A 19,218-nucleotide genomic window follows, 5' to 3' on the forward strand; every position below is an offset into this window, starting at 1 on the left:
CTGGGTACATGTCGTCAGGCCCCTCCCTCCCCCGTCACAGCAACGGCAGACAATAGATTCGCGCCTTTTTACCTGGGTTACCTGTGCAGACAACATGGAGCCCGCTCAGCTCAGCTGAGCTCACCGTCACCATATGTCCTCTGGGTGCCGGCAGACGTGGGACTGCATTGCTACACAGCAGCAGCTGCTAACTGCCTTTTGGCGGTAGACGGTGCAGTAGACTGGTAGCCTTCATCGGCGATCTGGGTGCTGGCAGCCGTGGGGCTTGCCTTTTGGCAGTAAATGGTGTATTACGACTGTTAGCCATCCTATTACAAGTCGGGTCATCGTACGTTAGCAGAGTCTTCCCTGAGCAGCCGATTGTGCAATAGGCCTGAAGACCATCGTCATACACCGCCCCGTATTTGCTGCCAAGCACCCAGAAAGATGCCGAGGGCTATCAGTCACGCTGCACCGTCGTCTTAAGATGTAAAAAAATAGATTTGCTCTGTATTCATTTGCTTCCCCCTCCCTCTGTCAAATCAACGGCCTGCTAAACCCAGGGTTTTCAGTTTAATCTTTGGGGGGGACCAGTCTGTGACAGTTGTTTGTGTCTCTCCCTGATGCACAGCCACCGTTCTTTATTTTAATTCCCTGTGCCTGTACGCCATGTCGTCACTCGGCCCCCCTCCCTCCTTCCCCTAGTCCGTCAGATACTACGTTTGCGCCACAGCTCAGAGAGCCGATAAGCGGTTCGCGTCTTTTCTTTGAATTCTGGGTTGAGATCCCAATGCCCGGATGATGCAAAACAGTGTCGCGGGCGGTTCTGGGTACATGTCGTCAGGCCCCTCCCCCCTCGTCACAGCAACGGCAGACAATACATTCGCGCCTTTTTACCTGGGTTACCTGTGCAGACAACGTACCACGGCAAGCATGGAGCCCGCTCAGCTCAGCTGAGCTCACTGTCACCATATGTCCTCTGGGTGCCGGCAGACGTGGGACTGCATTGCTACACAGCAGCAGCTGCTAACTGCCTTTTGGCGGTAGACGGTGTAGCATGAGTGATAGCCGTGAGGCTGGCAGCCGTAGGGCTGCATTGCACCAGCCCCTTGCAGGCGATGGTATATTATGACTGGTACCCGTCGTCGTCATACTGGTATGGCTGTCAATCATGGCCACCTGGGCAGACATGCTACTGTTTTGATGATGATGGTTACCAGTCGTAATATACTATTTTCTGCCAATTGCCCAGTATTGTCTGCTAAGCACCCAGAAGAGGCCGAGGGCGATGCTGGGTGCTGGCGGACGTGGGGTTGGCAGACGTGGGGCTGCATTGCTACACAGCAGCAGCCCCTTGCCTTTTGGCAGATGATGGTATATTATGATTGGTACCCATCGTCGTCATACTGGTATGGCTGTCACTCATGCTGCACCGTCGGCTGCCACCTTAAGATGTAAAAAATAGATTTGTTCTGTGTTCATTTGCTTCCCCTTCCTCCGTGAAATCAACGGCCTGCTAAGCCCAGGGTTTCCAGTTTAATCTTTGGGGGGACCATTCTGTGTGACAGTTGTTTGTGTTTCTCCCTGTTCCTGTACCTGTACGCCATGTCGTCACTCGGCCCTCCCTCCCTCCCTCCCTCCCGCCCTCCTTCTCCTGGTCCATCAGATACTACTTTCGCGCCTTTTTTCTGACCAGGCGCCATAGCTAGCACTGGGATCATGGAGCCCGCTCAGATCACCGCGGCAATTATGAGCACTATGAACACCACGCGCATTGTCCTGGAGTATATGCAGAGCCAGAACATGCCAAGGCGAAACCCGGACCAGGCGAGGAGGCGATTGCAGCGCGGCGACGAGAGTGATGAGGAAATTGACATGGACATAGACCTCTCACAAGGCACAGGCCCCAGCAATGTGGAAATCATGGTGTCACTGGGGCAGGTTGATGCCGTGGAACGCCAATTCTGGGCCCGGGAAACAAGCACAGACTGGTGGGATCGCATCGTGCTGCAGGTATGGGACGATTCCCAGTGGCTGCGAAACTTTCGCATGCGTAAGGCCACTTTCATGGAACTTTGTGACTTGCTTTCCCCTGCCCTGAAACGCCAGGATACCAAGATGAGAGCAGCCCTCACAGTTGAGAAGCGAGTGGCGATAGCCCTGTGGAAGCTTGCAACGCCAGACAGCTACCGGTCAGTCGGGAATCAATTTGGAGTGGGCAAATCTACGGTGGGGGCTGCTGTGATCCAATTTGCCAGGGCAATGAAAGACCTGGTGATAGCAAGGGTAGTGACTCTGGGCAACGTGCAGTCAATAGTGGATGGTTTTGCTGAAATGGGATTCCCAAACTGTGGCGGGGCCATAGACAGAACCCATATCCCTATCTTGTCACCGGAGCACCAAGCCACCGACTACGTAAACCGCAAGGGGTACTTTTCAATGCTGCTGCAAGCCCTGGTGGATCACAAGGGATGTTTCACCAACATCAACGTGGGATGGCCGGGAAAGGTACATGATGCTCGCGTCTTCAGGAACTCTGCTCTGTTTCGAAAGCTGGAGGAAGGGACTTTCTTCCTGGACCAGAAAGTGACCATTGGGGATGTTGAAATGCCTATCGTGATCCTTGGGGACCCAGCCTACCCCTTAATGCCATGGCTCATGAAGCCGTACACAGGCAGCCTGGACAGGAGTCAGGACCTGTTCAACTACAGGCTGAGCAAGTGCCGAATGGTGGTGGAATGTGCATTTGGACGTTTAAAAGCGCGCTGGCGCAGCTTACTGACTCGCTCAGACCTCAGCGAAAAGAATATCCCCATTGTTATTGCTGCTTGCTGTGCGCTCCACAATATCTGTGAGAGTAAGGGGGAGACATTTATGGCGGGGTGGGAGGTTGAGGCAACTCGCCTGGCCGCTGATTACGCGCAGCCAGGCACCAGGGCGGTTAGAGGAGCACAGCAGGGCGCGGTGCGCATCAGAGAAGCTTTGAAAACGAGTTTTGTGACTGGCCAGGCTACTCTGTGAAACTTCTGTTTGTTTCTCCTTGATGAACCCTCCAACCCCCCCCCCCCGACCCGGTTCACTCTACTTCCCTGTAAACCAACCACCCCACCCCACCGTCCCCTCCCCTCCCGCTTGCAGAGGCAATAAAGTCATTGTTTTTTCACATTCATGCATTCTTTATTAGTTCCTTACAGAGGTAGGGGGATAATTGCCAAGGTAGCTGGGATGGGTGGGGGAGGAGGGATGGAAAAGGACACACTGCATTTTAAAACTTTAACTCTTATTGAAGGCCAGCCTTCTGATGCTTGGGCGATCATCTGGGGTGGAGTGACTGGGTGGACGGAGGCCCCCCCACCGTGTTCTTGGGCGTCTTGGTGAGGAGGCTATGGAACTTGGGGAGGAGGGCTGTTGGTTACACAGGGGCTGTAGCGGCGGTCTCTGCTCCTGCTGCCTTTCCTGCAACTCAACCATACGCTCGAGCATATCAGTTTGATGCTCCAGCAGACGGAGCATTGCCTCTTGCTGTCTGTCTGCAAGCTGACGCCACCTATCGTCTTCAGCCCGCCACTTGCTCTGTTCTTCCCGCGATTCAGCCCGCCACCTCTCCTCTCGTTCATATTGGGCTTTTCTCATCTCCGACATTGACTGCCTCCACGCATTCTGCTGTGCTCTATCAGCCTGGGCGGACATCTGCAGCTCCGTGAACATCTCGTCCCTCGTCTTACGTTTTCTCTTTCTAATGTTCACGAGCCTCTGCGAAGGAGAAACATTTGCAGCTGGCGGAGGAGAAGGGAGAGGTGGTTAAAAAAGACACATTTTAGGGAACAATGGGTACACTCTTTCATTACAAGGTCGCATATTTCGGCTTGCAGGCAGCCATCGTAGGCCACAGTGTTCTGGCTTTTTTAACCTTCTTAACATGCGGGAAAGGTTGCAAACAGCAGCGCATTTCCCATATCAAGGATGAATTGGGTTGTCCATTTAAAATGGGGTTTCAATGTAAAAGGAGGGGGCTGCGGTTTCCCGGTTAACATGCGGCACAAACACAAGTAAACCACCCCCCCCCCCACACACACGATTCTCTGGGATGATCACTTCACCCCTCCCCCCACCGCGTGGTTAACAGCGGGGAACATTTCTGGTCAGAAGAGCAGGAACGGGCGCCTCTGAATGTCCCCCTTAATAAAATCACCCCATTTCAACCAGGAGAGCTTTCTGGAGATGTCCCTGGAGGATTTCCGCTCCATCCCCATACACGTTAACAGACTTGCTTGCTTTTTTTTTTGTAATGTTTACAAATATTTACAAAGTTACACTCACCAGAGGTCTCCTGTGTGCCCTGAGGGTCTTGGGTGAGTTCGGGGGTTACTGGTTCCAGGTCCAGGGTCACAAACATATCCTGGCTGTTGGGGAAACCGGTTTCTCCGCTTCCTTGCTGCTGTGAGCTACCTACAGTACCTCCATCGTCATCTTCCTCGTTCCCCGAACCGTCTTCCCTGTGTGTTTCTCCAGTGAGAGAGTCATAGCACACGGTTGGGGTAGTGGTGGCTGCACCCCCTAGGATCGCATGCAGCTCCGTGTAGTAGCGGCAAGTTTGCGGCTCTGCCCCGGACCTTCCGTTTGCTTCTCTGGCTTTGTGGTAAGCTTGCCGTAGCTCCTTAATTTTCACGCGGCACTGCTGTGTGTCCCTGTTATGGCCTCGGTCCTTCATGGCCTTGGAGATCTTTTCTAATACTTTTCCATTTCTTTTACTGCTACGGAGTTCAGCTATCACTGCTTCATCTCCCCATATGGCGAGCAGATCTCGTACCTCCCGTTCGGTCCATGCTGGAGCTCTTTTGCGATCCTGGGACTCCATGACGGTTACCTGTGCTGATGAGCTCTGCGTGGTCACCTGTGCTCTCCACGCTGGGCAAACAGGAAATGAAATTCAAACCTTCGCAGGTCTTTTCCTGTCTACCTGGTCAGTGCATCTGAGTTGAGAGCGCTGTCCAGAGCGGTCACAATGAAGCACTGTGGGATAGCTCCCGGAGGCCAATAACATCGAATTCCGTCCACACCACCCCAATTCCGACCCGCAAAGGCCGGTTTTATCGCTAATCCCCTCGTCGGAGGTGGTGTAAAGAAACCGGTTTAAAGGGCCCTTTAAGTCGAAAGAAAGGGCCTCGTTGTGTGGACGTGTCCAGGCTTAATTCGGTTTAACGCTGCTAAAGTTGACCTAAACCCGTAGTGTAGACCAGGCCTAAGAGGCTTAAGAAACAATTGCTGTTTTTCATTTCCTCACCATTCCTATAACATCCTAAACTTTTGTTTTATTTATAAGTTGCAAACATTCTTGGAAATATCGTTGGTGCTGTTTATTATAGAGGTTTAAAATGCCCCCAGGGCTGGCGCAACCCATTAGGCGACCTAGGCGGTCGCCTAGAGCGCTGCAATTTGGGGGGTGGTGACCGCGGCGGTATTTCCCTAGTGGGACCTTCCGCTGCCTCTGTGGGGGGGGGGGCGGCATTTCGGGGCGGGACCTTCCACTGCCTAGAGTGGCGGAAAAGCTGGTGGCACTCCTGAATGCCCCTTTGAACTGGAGGCAAAATTATTGAATAGGGTTTGGTTTTGGTTTTGTAAATTTGGCAGCTCAGTGACTAGACAGTGGTTGTTGTTAATTTCCTTTACTGTGCTTTCCAAACACTGCAACCAATTCACTTTACCAGCTCCCTTTTTATTATAAGTTCCCTTAACATATTGCTCCTCCCATTGAAACTACTTTTTGTAACCTCAGGAATAGTTTGAAGCCTGCTTTCCACATTCCAAATCCTCCCCACTCAAAAATCTAGCCCTTGTTTCCTCACCCATGTTGTAATCTGTAAACCTGCTCAGCCATGGTTCTGGCATGAAAGCTCTGGGCTTGATATGGAGGTTACATGCTTGACATGAAGATTTTGGGATGTAATTGTTATAGAGATCACATGCTGCATTTCAGGGATAATGTAATCTTGCAGTATGAGGGTGATCTAAATTGGGAATGGAGTTCCGAACTCTCTGAGATTCTAAACCTCTATCCAGATCCTGTAAACCTTATTCAGAGGAGCATTCCCAGTCTCTGCAAACCTTTGGGGGAACCTTAGCCCCATTTCAAGTGAACGTGGATTAAGTTTCCAGCACATTTCAGTTTATATTTTTATATCAAAGCCAAACCAAGTTGAAATAGAATAAATGAAACAGTGGTTTGACCGAGTTTTGCACTGAGTATTAAGTTTGTTCAAAGCCAAAATCTCAGAGCAAAATTTGATGAGTGAGGGATTTGCTGGGATAGAACCTGAAGAAGTTTTTGCATGTGCCCCTTTTAAGGGAACCTATTGAGTTCCTTTTAGCTCAGAGTTTAACTGATAATATAGGAAGGTTCAGATATTTACTGCCAGATTTCCAAAGGTTGTCATGAGAGCTGCATTTGAAAGCATAGTTGGCTTTCTGCAGATGTATACTTTGTATACTCCTTTCAAAATATGATTAGTGATAATCAACCGAACTATGTGTAAAAATGCCCACATCTAACATGCATGCAAATTATTTTCCTTATTGAAGTTGGACATATTTTTTTGTTTTAGGAACTACATTAAAAAGGAGGCTTGGACTGTGAATAAAAAGATAAGATTGTAATTCTTGAAAAAGTTTAAAGACATGCTGAAAAATAGTTGCAAAAAATGCAAAAAAAAGTGAATTGTGACATGCACAATTACTACATTTGTACTGAGCCCATAAGGAAGAATTTGACAGGTTTGTGCAAATTCACAAGTACTTTGGCTTTATTTAGTTTACTTTCTAGTTTTTGAGGCAGTCTTCAATTCAAGTTGGGGAGTCCAAATGAATCAACAAACTTTAAAAAAACAAGTACTTTTGGAAACATGTGGGATGGGTGGCTAGTGCTGAATTATTATATCTCCTTCAATTTCATATGTTGCACCATAGCACTGGGGCATAATGTGCCACTGATTTTTCAGCAGAACTCCCTTTGAAATTTGTAATTTCCCAGGAAGTCAAAGGGGAATTCTGTTTCAGAATCAATGGCACAATAATAATAATACTTTGCATTTATATAGCGTTGTTCATCAAATGGTGTTGTATGTATGATTTTCTGGGCTTCATAGGTATCATTCATATTTTATATAAAAACCCTTGGTACTCAGTAAATCAAATAATTACAGTAAGACAGAAATAAATTATATTTATAGCAACAATAAAAATATTTTCCCCCTCAATACAGTATACTTGCCCAAATCTCACTGTAATAGATACCATACATGTAGTACACCTCTACCTCGCTATAATGCTGTCCTCAGGAGCCAAATATCTTACCGCGTTATAAGTGAAACCGCGTTATATCGAACTTGCTTTGATCCACTGGAGTGCGCAACCCCTCCCCTCCGGAGCACTGCTTTACCGCGTTATATCCGAATTCGTGTTATATTGGGTCGCGTTATAGCGGGGTAGAGGTGTATTTTTATTTAACATCTCTTCTTGCCCTTTCCCATCCAACTCTGTTCTTCAGCTTTCCACCAAACAGCTCACTGTCCCAGTAGTATACCTCTGGTGGTAAAGAGCTAATCTCCAACTAGTCTTAATTGGCATTGCTCCATTGACTTCAGTGGAGCTGCACCAATATATAGCAGCTGAGGATCTGGCCAAGAGAATTTCTAAAGTATTTTATTACTGTACATACTTATTGCTCTTATTGTCCTGTGACAACAGCAGCTGGCTTCTCAGCAAACTCCTGGAACACTTGGCCTTTAGGTTTGTCAGAGCGTTATTGTGCCCATTGCTTGACTAGACTCTTTCACTCTCTTGGACATTATTTGTCTTTAACTTGTTGAATATTCCATATATTTTTCAAGACTGTCCTGTACTTCCTCTGGAGCAGCAATGGTGCATCAAGACCATGTCTTCTAACCATAGGGCTATGCAATATCTCTTAGCAAATTACATTATGTTCATGCTACAGCAGCCATTAGACTAGATCTTCATTTATGTATTGAATTGGTGCATTGTAATGGTATATAGGGATTTATTGTTATCATAATATTAATTTTATAATACCCATAGGGTGCTAGACACTTTAGACAGATGTGAAGACAAGGTCCTTGCTCCAAAGAACCTATGATCTAAACAATGTTTGCTTATGTCCAGTACATTGATAATTTTCTAAGTAGCTCTGTACATTAGTCCAGGAATGCCCACATATGTGAAGTACATATTTTGGACCTATGCTTAAGCATGTGTGCCTGTTTATTTCCCTGTCTGTGAGTTAGATGTGAAAAACCCTTGATGCATGCAATCTGAATATGTATAACCCCAATGTGTGTGCATGCTCTGGGAGTTTTGCATGCCCATAGGTGTTTTAAAATGTGCATTATAGGCATGCAACTCTTCAAAAATATGGACTTAAGTTTCCACCGTGTATTAGGCATGAATAAGCAGGTTGTCTGCTCTGTATCAACAATATGCACATTCTTCCCAGTAACCTGCATCTGAGCCATTTCTTTGTGAACTCATGCCTTAGTGTTGCTTGATGAAATGCAGTTCAATCAAAACAACAGAACAGGCCCAGTAGATGCTGAAGTATCTTGGCCCAGGCCAGGCTCATCATTTTCCGTGTCACACACACATCATGTTCTGATCATTCAGCATAGGTTGGTAAAACTAATGGGCAGTGGAGTTATAATAGTGATAAACTTCACCTGTTTGAAAAAAGTTAATTAGTTTGATGTTCCATAAAAATGATAATTTATAGAATAACCCTGAATTCTCACACAAGGAGCCATTCGTGATCTGACTCACCACTGCAATTAAACAGCCAATGTACAGGTGGTGGATGAAGTCCTCCAACACTTCTAGAACTTCAAGGAGCAACACTGATTGAAACTCAAGCAGAGAAATGTCCATGTTCCTCCTCTGAGGAGGTTGCTTAAACATGCAAATGCAGTAAGCCACATCTGAATCTAAACAAATGTATATACAAAGCAACCAGAAAATTCTTCAGAGCAAGAAAAACCAAGCTACCAAATAGATGGAACAGTTCTATTATGTATGACTTTGCAGACACTATGCAGATGCAAAGAAACCTTTCTTTGTCTCTCTGGCATCCATGGCATAAATCTTTAAAAATTCTTTGTGTTGCAATCAGCAGGACCCTTGACTGGGACTTTCACCACCAGCTGTCTAACTGTGTTCCCTTTCAAGTAAACTGTCATGTATCCTCTATAAACCATGGTGACATGGGAAAGTAAATCCAAGGGAAAGAGTGTTTAGGAAGCACTGTATCAATAGTCATATAAAAATGTTCTAATATTTGAATGGTCATTTGATCACTTCCAGCCCTCTTCTGAACACTGGATTCAGAGTGTGACCAACTACGTATGAGGAGCAAGAAGTCACTTGGAACAACCTCATGGGTGCTACAAAAGCCTTGAACTTTTGATAGTTTTGATAGATAAGTTTATGGAGGGAATGGTTTGATGGGATACAGTGATTTTAGTCAATTAGTCAATAACGTGCCATCGCTGGTAAATAGTATCAATGGTCAATGAGGGTCTGGCTGGAGAATCTTGCCTGTATGCTCGGGGTTCTACTGATCGCCATATTTGGGGTCGAGAAGGAATTTTCCTCCAGGGTAGATTGGCAGAGGCCCTGGAGGTTTTTCGCCTTCCTCCGCAGCATGGGGCAGGGGTCGCTAGCTGGAGGACTCTCTGCAACTTGAAATCTTTAAATCACGATCTGGGGACTTCAACAGCTGAGTTAAGGGACAGTGGGTGGGTCAGCTTTTGTGGCCTGCAAAATGCGGGAGGTCAGACTAGATGATCATAATGGTCCCTTCTGACCTTAAAGTCTATGAGTCTATGAGTCAAATCAGAAAAATCATTACCTGCATAGACGGACAGTGAAGTCAGCTAGAATCCCCAGTGCCACAAGTAGGGTTGTCCACTTTCCAATTGCTGAAAACTGGACTCCCCCATTGCCCCACCTCTTCCCCTCTTGCTCCACCACCTGCCCTGCCCCTTCTCCCCTGAAGCCCTTTTCCGCCTCTTCCCTCCCTCTGTCGCTCACTGATGTCCCCCTTCCTCTTCCTCCTTGCTGAATCCTCTCCACCTCCCTCCCTGCCCCCAGCTGGGCTCCCTTTGCTCTGGGGCTAGGATGGGAGCTGCAGCCTGACAAGGAGCCTGCTACCTGCCCATGAGATGCAGGTAGGTAGCAGCCCCAACTGAGCAGGGGCTGGCGCGGGTTGATGCCCCTTTTATCCCCCTGGCCTGGTGTCCGACACATCGGACCGGACACTGCCAGGTCCCCTTTTTGACCAGATTTGGTTAAAATGCAATTTTGTAGTAGATAACCTCCTACATTTGAGACTGAGTGCAAAAAGCATAGCCATTGCTTCTCCCTGATTCACTCTTGGTTTGTGCTGAACTGAGGCCCAATTTTGGTCTTGCAATTTTGCTCATCTAGGTGCTATAAACCTGCCATTTCTTTCCCCTACTACCAGCACAGGGACCATGGAAACTTCCATCAGAAATATTAAAGTGCATTAGAAATATTTATGAGTAAAGACTTATGCTCCCTCACTTCTTCCACCCACTGTAAGATAAGCAAGTTTTATCATCAGGTGATGGAACTGAAATATTGAGCTGTTAAGTGGCTTGCACAAGGTCACACAAGAAGTCCATGACAGTCTGATGGAATGGGCATCTGTAACAGAATGGCTTGCCGTTGGGCTGGGGAGCCTGAGGCCAAGCCAACCCCGATTACAGAATGAGCTCCATCTGAGGGGAATCAGGCAATTTCCTATAAAGAGCAGGAGGTGGCTGCAATAAAGAGGAAGCTCAGGAGTTTTAGTGAGACTGTAGAGAGTGAGAGATGCTTCTGCAGAGAAGACCCCGAGACCAAGGGAATTGCTCCAGTTGCGAAGGACTGGGAGTAGCCTGCTATGGTAGAAAGGACTCTGACCTGAGCAGGGGAGTTTGGGCTGTTATCAGTTGGAGGGAAAACTTTTGTGTTCAGTTTTGAACTTGTTAATATATCCAACCCTAAGGAGGTGACTGATAGTGGAAAAACCCTGGGTGGAGTTTATTTGGGGATCCAGGAAGGGAAACTGAGGTGAGGAGCTGTATGCAGGGCTGCCCTGTGTCCACCAGGGGGCACTGCTGGCATCCACTTGTCTACAATATCTAATGCCCTACCAAATTCAGGGTCCATTTTGGTCAATTGCACGGTCATAGGATTTTTAAAATAATAAATTTCATGATTTCAGCTATTTAAATCTGAAATTTCACGGTGGTGTAATTGTAGGGGTCCTGACCCAAAAAGGAGTTGTGGGGGGGTCGCAAGGTTATTTTTTCTTCCCTCAAACTCAGGTCTTGGTCAGTAGAAACCTATTCTGCTTACCTTTAAATAGTCAGATAATGTTTAAATACGAGATCTGATAAAAGATTTCTTTCGGTAATGATTTTATGATTGAAAATCATTTGCCAGGAAGGATCCTGTAGGTCAAGGCAAAAATCTAGGGATATTATTTACTGCAAAAAGGACTGAGAAGCTAACTTTTGGTTTAGCTGTGGAAAAACATACTGTAGGTCAATGGTTATCATCATTTCAATGGAATCTTGTGGGAGGAACCAGACCCGTCATCAATACTTCATTAGGTTCCCCCAGTGAAATCTGCAATGTATGCGTTTTTTGCTAGGATCAATGCACCTGCTTCTCTGTTTGAGTGAATTTAACAATCGGGGAGCCTTACTCTGCTTACCACAGGCCTGAAAAAGGTGCTTCTGCTTTTAGAAATCAAACCTCTAAACATGCTTACATTTTCTCATGTTATCATAAAGACGGAGCATTTCGTGGCAAGGGTATTATTCTCTGTTAGGCACACTAGGACTTCCCTTTATGATAAAAAAAAATAAAAAATAAATAAATTCCATCCCAGAAAGGCTGAATTTGAATAATTTGAATGTAAAATGGAAACGGATATTAGTCTGTTCTTTTGTTTTACATGTGTTTAGATCTTTTGTTTGTGGGATGGATAATTAGTATAAGAACCCATTTTACTGTTCTAAGAATTGCCCAGGTATGGAATTTTGCAGACCACTTTTATCAACTCATGATCAATCTGTGTGCTTTGTATACTGGCAGACCCAGTGGAGATGGTTGGTGATCATGAAGGAAGGAAAATCAATCTCTAATTTTCATTCTCTTTTTTAATCTCTGTAATTCTTGATTTGTACTTAGGAAATGGCAGTATTTACTTAATAAAAGTCTGAGATTAAAAAAACAGACTAAACTTACTCAGACTAACCCAGTATAGAAAATAAACTTTAAAGTCTGTAGAAGATGATCCATTTTAAGCTCCAATAATTGTATTTTTTCCTCAACAGAAGCTCTCACATTCTCAGTTATACTAATACTTAACAGGTGGTGCATTAGCAGCCCAGTCATGTTAATGCTTGGAAAATGATGGATCCTCCCCCACCCGCCCAGGCATGTCTTTAATCTCTCATGTCTAAAGACAAGATAAACAGTTCAGACCTCTCATTTGGAAAAGCACCAGTCCATACATCTGAGAAGGGTTTCTTCTCTTTTGCCCAGGTGTTGCAACAATTGCACAGCTTGCCATTCTAAAATTAACTCCGCTGCAGCAGCAGAGAGCTTTAAGACTGTTTATTTGTATAAAAGATTTTAGTGTGCAACAATAACAGAGCGAGGGCCAAATTCAGGCTCCATGTAAGCAGTCAGATCTCTGATTGACACCAGTAGGAGTTGCATCTGCTTATGCCAGAGCTGAATTTGGTCCATAATCTGCATTTTTTTCCCCAAAGAACATTCCGTCCCATTCAATACTGCATGTATCTGCTATTTAGTCTCACAGGAAACTAACAGAGCCAATGCAATAGTACAGCCTGGTATCCCAACATCATATGAGTCTATGGGTTTATGCAGAATCATAAACTGAGCCAATACCTCCTATTTGAATTCCCTACTTTCAAAATGGGCTTTGGGGAATTACAGATTTAGAGACATGCTTTGCAGCTGGCCCATACATCTATAGTGGGCCAAAGCAAAATCTTGGATCTAAACACCTTTAAGAAAATTTGGTGCTGGATCTGAGTTTGCAGATCAGGCCCATCTCTGTTTCAATATGCAGGAAATATATATGTGATTCCAATGCCGCCTTGAGGATATGGGCTTCCAAATGTTTTATTCAGCTTTGAAAATCTCAGCCTTAAAGTATAAATAATGAAAATCCCACAAAATGTTGTTTATAGAAGAAGAATGATAGGGTTGAAACGAACCTCCTGGGTTATCTAATCAACGCCTCCAACACTAATGACGGGTTGTCCTCTTCTCTGATAGCCAAAGTGTTTATCTAGGCAAAAAATATTGTGCAAGGCCCTTCTATAACTCTGTTAGTGGTCTATATCCACATGACAAATTACATTTTCCTTGTGGATTTATTGTGACAGCTTGGAAGATACCTTCTTTTACTCCGTGTACACACACATGTTTCTCTTCCTTCACTTTGTCTTGTTTATTTAGATTGTAGCCTCTTTAGGGTAGGAACTGTCTTGTACTCTGTTTTTATACGGTGCCTAGCATAATGGGGCCTCAATTTCTGTTTAGTCCTGCATCACCACTGGTAGGTTAATATTCTCCATGAATTTTGTTTGTTTAAACATCTTTTAAAAAATAAATATAATTCTGATATAAAATTTTGTTTGGTATCAACAATAACTAACATATCTGAGAGGGGAAGGGAAGCCCAGTTTTTAGGTCTGAAGGAACTTATTCTCTCACAGGTATGTTTGGAGAATTTTCAAAAGCGCCTAAATATCTCCTCATTATATGTTCCATTCTATATGCATCCGAAGAAGTGGGCTGTAGTCCACGAAAGCTTATGCTCTAATAAATTTGTTAGTCTCTAAGGTGCCACAAGTACTCCTGTTCTTCTTTTTAAGTGATTTAGGATCACAAGTCAATGGGAATTGTGTTCCTAAACCATCCAGGCATTTTTGAAAATTGCATCTGTAGAGTACAAACTGGTGAGAAAAATTCTCAGAGAAATACTTTGATATTAAGCAGAACAAAGGGGCTGAAAAACAGCCTGGTTCTCAGTTTATTTGGTTGCACAGAGCTTCATCCAAACTAGCATCAAGTGCAGCAGTAACTGAATGGGTCTTTGACTTTAAAATGAGGTGCAAATATTCCACAGCTGAATATACCAGTGCTAATGCGGAAGCTCTTAAATGCTATTTATTCCCTTGAGTGTCTCAGTGAATCTTAGCAGCAGCCTAACATGTTTGCACTGACGATGAAGATACAATAGAATCTCAGAGTTACAAACACCAGCCAACCACACACCTCATTTGGAACCGGAAGTACGCAATCAGGCAGCAGCAGAGATCACAAAAAAAAAAAAAGAGAGAGAGAGCAAGTACAGTACAGTGCTATGTTAAACGTAAACTACTAAAACAATAAAGGGAAAGCAGCATTTTTCTTCACCATCGTAAAGTTTTAAAGCTGTATTAAGCCAATGTTCAGTTGTAAACTTTTGAAAGAGCAACCATAATGTTTTCTTCATAGTTATGATCATTTCAGAGTTACGGACAATCTATATTCCCAAGGTGTTCATAACTCTGAGGTTCTACTGTATGCAGGGCCGGCTCCAGGCACCAGCCGACCAAGCACGTGCTTGGGGCGGCACCTTGTAAGGGGCAGCCAATCTTGGTGTGGCGGGGGGCGCTTGGGGTTTTTTTGTTTGTTTGTTTTGGTTTTGGCCGGGCGGCGCTCCGGTGGGGGTGGGGGGTTGTTTCTGTTTCAGCGGCGTGGCATGGCGCTCGGAGGGGGGGGTGTTTCGGCGGTGCGGCGCTGGGTGGGGGGCGTGTTTCGGCGACGTGGCAATAAAAATAACTTTTTTTTTTTTTTTTTTTTCCCTTTCGGCGGGGCAGCGCTCAAGGTGTTGTTGTTGTTGTTGTTGTTTTGGTTTCGGCCGGGCGGCGCTCAGGGGGCTGGGTTGTTTGTGTTTTGGTGGCATGGCGTGGCGCTCGGGGTGTGTGTGTTTTCGCGGCGTGGCACTCGGGGGGGGGGGTGTTTTGGCGGTGAGGCGCTTGGTCCCCCCCCTCCGGTGGCGCGGTGGTCGGAGGTGTGTGTTTTGGCGGTGCGGCGCTCGGGGTTTTGTTGTTGTTTTTTTTCCGGCTGCGCGGCGCTTGGGGGCGTGTTTCGGTGGCGCGGTGCTGGGAGGGTGTTTTGGAGGCGGGCCGCTCGTTTTTTTTTTTTTCTTTTTTTTTTTTTTTTTCCCAGCGGCGCGGCGCTCGGGGTGTGTGTGTGTGTTTCGGTGGCGCAGCACAGCGTGGCACTTGGGGGGTGTTTCGGCAGCGCGGCGCAGCGCTGGGGGTGTGTGTTTCAGCGGGGCGGCGCTCGGGGGAGGTGTTTCGGCATGGTGGTGTGGTGCTCGGGGGGGTGGGTGTTACGGCGAGGCGGCGCTCTTCTTTTTTTTTTTTTTTTTGCTTGGGGCGGCAAAAAAGTTAGAGCCGGCCCTGACTGTTTGACCCAGTATATTAAATTATGTAGATATTAACATGTTGGGCCTAAGTTTTTAGATTAAAGGTCAAGGCACCCTTTTTACTACTGCTGGAGCCAAATTCTGCCCATCTCATAGGACAGAATCTGGCTAAAGGATAACTACTTTCTTATGAAAACAACAAGGATTCCGGTGGCACCTTAAAGACTAACAGATTTATTTGGGCATAAGCTTTCGTGGGTAAAAAACTACTTCTTCAGATGCATGGAGTGAAAATTATAGATGCAGGCATTATATAATGACACATGAAGAGAAGGGAGTTACCTCACAAGTGGAGAACCAGGGTTGACAGGGCCAATTCGATCAGGGTGGATGTAGTCCACTCCCAATAATAGATGAGGAGGTGTCAATTCCAGGAGAGGCAAAGCTGCTTTTGTAATGAACCAGCCACTCCCAGTCCCTATTCAAGCCCAAATTAATGGTGTTACATTTGCAAATTAATTTTAGTTCTGCTGTTTCTCTTTGAAGTCTGTTTCTGAAGTTTTTTTGTTCAAGTATAGCTACTTTTAAATCTGTTATAGAATGTCCAGGAAGATTGAAGTGTTCTCCTACTGGCTTTTGTATGTTACCATTCCTGATGTCGGATTTGTATCTATTTACTCTTTTATGTAGGGACTGTCCAGTTTGGCCAATGTACATGGCAGAGGGGCATTGCTGGCACGTGATGGCATATATAATATTAGTAGACTTGTAGGTGAATGAGCCTCTGATTGTGTGGGCTGATGTGGTTGGGTCCTCTGATGGTGTCGCTAGAGTAGATTGGGGACAGAATAGGCAACGAGGTTTGCTACAGGGATTGGTTCCTGGGTTAGTGTTTCTGTGGTGTGGTGTGTAGTTACTGATGAGTATTTGCTTCAGGTTGGCGGGCTGTCTGTAAGCGAGGACTGGCCTGCCTCCCAAGGTCTGTGAGAGTGAGGGATCGTTTTCCAGGATAGATCGTTGATAATGTGCTGGAGAGGTTTTAGCTGGGGGCTCATGCAGTCTCAGCTCCTATTGAAGTCAATGGGAGCCATGAGTGTTCATCAGAAGTTAGAAAATACTGAAGCAGGGTGAAGGAAAGATTTTGAAGGCTTTCAGATGGATTGAGCACTTGTATAAATACAGTCCGAGGATCATGAACCTGCATAAATCCAGAACTTAGGAGAGTTTTGCTAGTGGCATCAATGCAATTGGGGTTAGACCTGAAATCTGTATAAATAAATCTATGGATTGTCTTTTATTAAGACTATCAGTATATAGGTTGAAAAACAAGATATGGCACCAAGCCTTGAGGCAAACCCCTTCTGAAAGGTCTTTCTTACCTTGTCTCTGCTAATGAACGTTGAAATGCAGCAATAACTGATTTTTCTTTGGATGAAAGCTAAAAGCTACATGACAGGCAGTAAATAAATAATTGCAGGAAAATATATCCATCAGCTTCTTTGAGGGAGAGAATCTAAATTATATTTCATGAACATGCCTATCCACTCCCATTGTTCTGAAAAATATACTTGTGTTATGTGTTTAAGGATATACTCATCTAACTCTCCTCTCTCTCTCTCTTGCTCTCTCATTCCCTTATATGATCCCCATCACTGTAGTATGGATGTTTTTTAGTAACTGATTCTGTTTTAAAATACATATATGATTTTGCATACACAGTAAAGACAGCCCAAAAGTTATTCTGCAGTGATGGTTAGCAGATTCTGCAGAATTTTATGTTAATCTCCGTTTTCCAGTGAACTTCTCCCACTAGAACCAGTTGAAATTGTTTGCAGGCTTTCAGCTGTCTCACTAGCATTATGTAATTATAAATATAACTTAGTCGTCTGTTTCATTCTACCTTCTATATTTTTTAAACGTGAATAGCTGCCGTATTTTATTATATTAATGATGATGGTTTGTACGGTGGTAACTCCTGAATGTGATAATCAGGACTGGGGCCCATGGTGATAGGTGCCATAAAATTCCTGCTCACCAGAATTTACAATTTATTTTAATATGTAAATTAAAATTACTGACACATATCCACTAGTTGTGTATATTAGAGCCCAGCAACATGTTTGACTCAAACCTTATGAGCACTTAAAATCTGCTTTGCTTTGAGTTTGATCTTCATAATATAATTTTTTTATGCCCATTGAGACATTTTGCATTTTTTTTTTCTGGCTAGTTGGATAGCAATAAACTTTTGATATCTGTTGTTTGCTGGTGAATTTTGTATTCAAATTTGAGGACCCATATTCAGCTGAGAGTCAGGAATGAGTTCACAGGGAACAAGTCGCCTGATGCAGGTCCCATGGTACGTCACTCTCTTCTTGCTTCAGAGGCCAGCAAACCCTGCGTGAATCCTTGCAGATTTATGTGAACGTGCATGACCCTGAGCTTTGCCTGTGGGTTTTGCAGAGCCATATGCAGAGGTGTTCACAAAACACTAAATTAAACAGACAGATTAATGATGGGCCTAAATCAGAACTTCAAACATAGTTCCCCTTGAATTTCAGGGGGTTTAGTTTGGAATCCCCAAGCCCAATTCGCACTGTAGTTTTGGTTCTGGGTCAGCTCCAAAACCAGTAAGAACCAATTTTTCAGATCTGGTTTGGATGTAGCCCAAGATGATAGAAATCGTATGCGACCATTATCTTATAAGATTCTGACCATATCTCACTGCAACAGCTTGCAAGATTTTGGTGCCATCTCAAGTTCTGGGTCACCCATGAAGTTGTACTCCAAACCCTAATCTAAATCTAATTGGGATCTGGATGGAGATACAGATTTGAACACCAGCTCTTTGGACCATCTCTGAAAGAGATGTAGAAGATGGAGGTGTATTGATACTAAATTGACTTAATTTAGACGTGGACAGGAGCAATTGGACTATGCTATCTATCACCTTGATAATGCAATAAGTGGGTGATTTTAGTCATTGCATAAAGTGACTTCACACGCTATCTCAACAGTGAAGGAAAGATTCTTTGGGCAGCCAAAGAATGACAAAGAGGCTGTTGGTGTTGGGAATAAATGTACTGTGCCACAATCTGCAGAATTATTTGTTTTCTTGCTGGTCGTCTTGTATATTGTACAAAATGACTTTTTCATATCTTACTGTGAGAGGGCGGTTACCTGAGTTCCACTGACAGCATGTGTCTGTTTATTTCACATCAGGGCTAACAGCAAGCAACCCAATTCATTTTGCTCCAAGCTGGCTGCCTCTAGCTCCCCATCTCATTAAAGCACGGTAGCAAGTTATTTTGTAAATGAGGAGACTGCTGTCCTTGCTAACATAATTGTGATTTGGCATATTGGTACAGTATTAAAATTCCAATTGAACAGATGGTGTCAGGATTTAAACTTATGCTTATGAGATGCAGATGGCCCAAGTTGTGAACTTGTGTGCTAGTTATTTTTATATTGAGCAGGTTAAGCACAAATTACTTTATGATTATTATTATCACCGTACTTGTCATTTTAGGGGTTTTTTTGCAAATGCTCTAATAACTTGTCTCTTCCTTATAACGCTGTGATTAAAACATCCCCATCCTATGCCTAAATTTCCCTCTCTCTTTATTCCCTCTCTCCTTCCCCAAGGCCCTTTTGATTTCACCTCAATCCTGTTGCTGGTGTCCTTGAAACCCTTGCAGGGATAA

At 44.8% G+C, this 19,218-nt stretch overlaps 1 protein-coding gene across 2 annotated transcripts in view; it reads left to right on the forward strand.

Moving 5' to 3' along the window:
- Positions 1–19,218, forward strand: part of KCTD16 (potassium channel tetramerization domain containing 16) — a 168,046-nt gene that overhangs the window by 13,274 nt on the left and 135,554 nt on the right. The window contains exons 2-3 of one of the 2 annotated variants that reach the window (XM_054036522.1): positions 5,141–5,146; positions 18,248–18,273. The exons of the other annotated variant lie outside the window; for it this stretch is intronic. Coding sequence (XP_053892497.1) covers positions 5,141–5,146; positions 18,248–18,273 — 32 coding nt within the window. The remainder of the gene's footprint in view (positions 1–5,140; positions 5,147–18,247; positions 18,274–19,218) is intronic. 2 annotated transcript variants of the gene reach the window in all.

The sequence above is a fragment of the Malaclemys terrapin genome, chromosome 8 (assembly GCF_027887155.1).
Source record: "Malaclemys terrapin pileata isolate rMalTer1 chromosome 8, rMalTer1.hap1, whole genome shotgun sequence".
NCBI classification, from domain to species: Eukaryota; Metazoa; Chordata; order Testudines; family Emydidae; genus Malaclemys; species Malaclemys terrapin.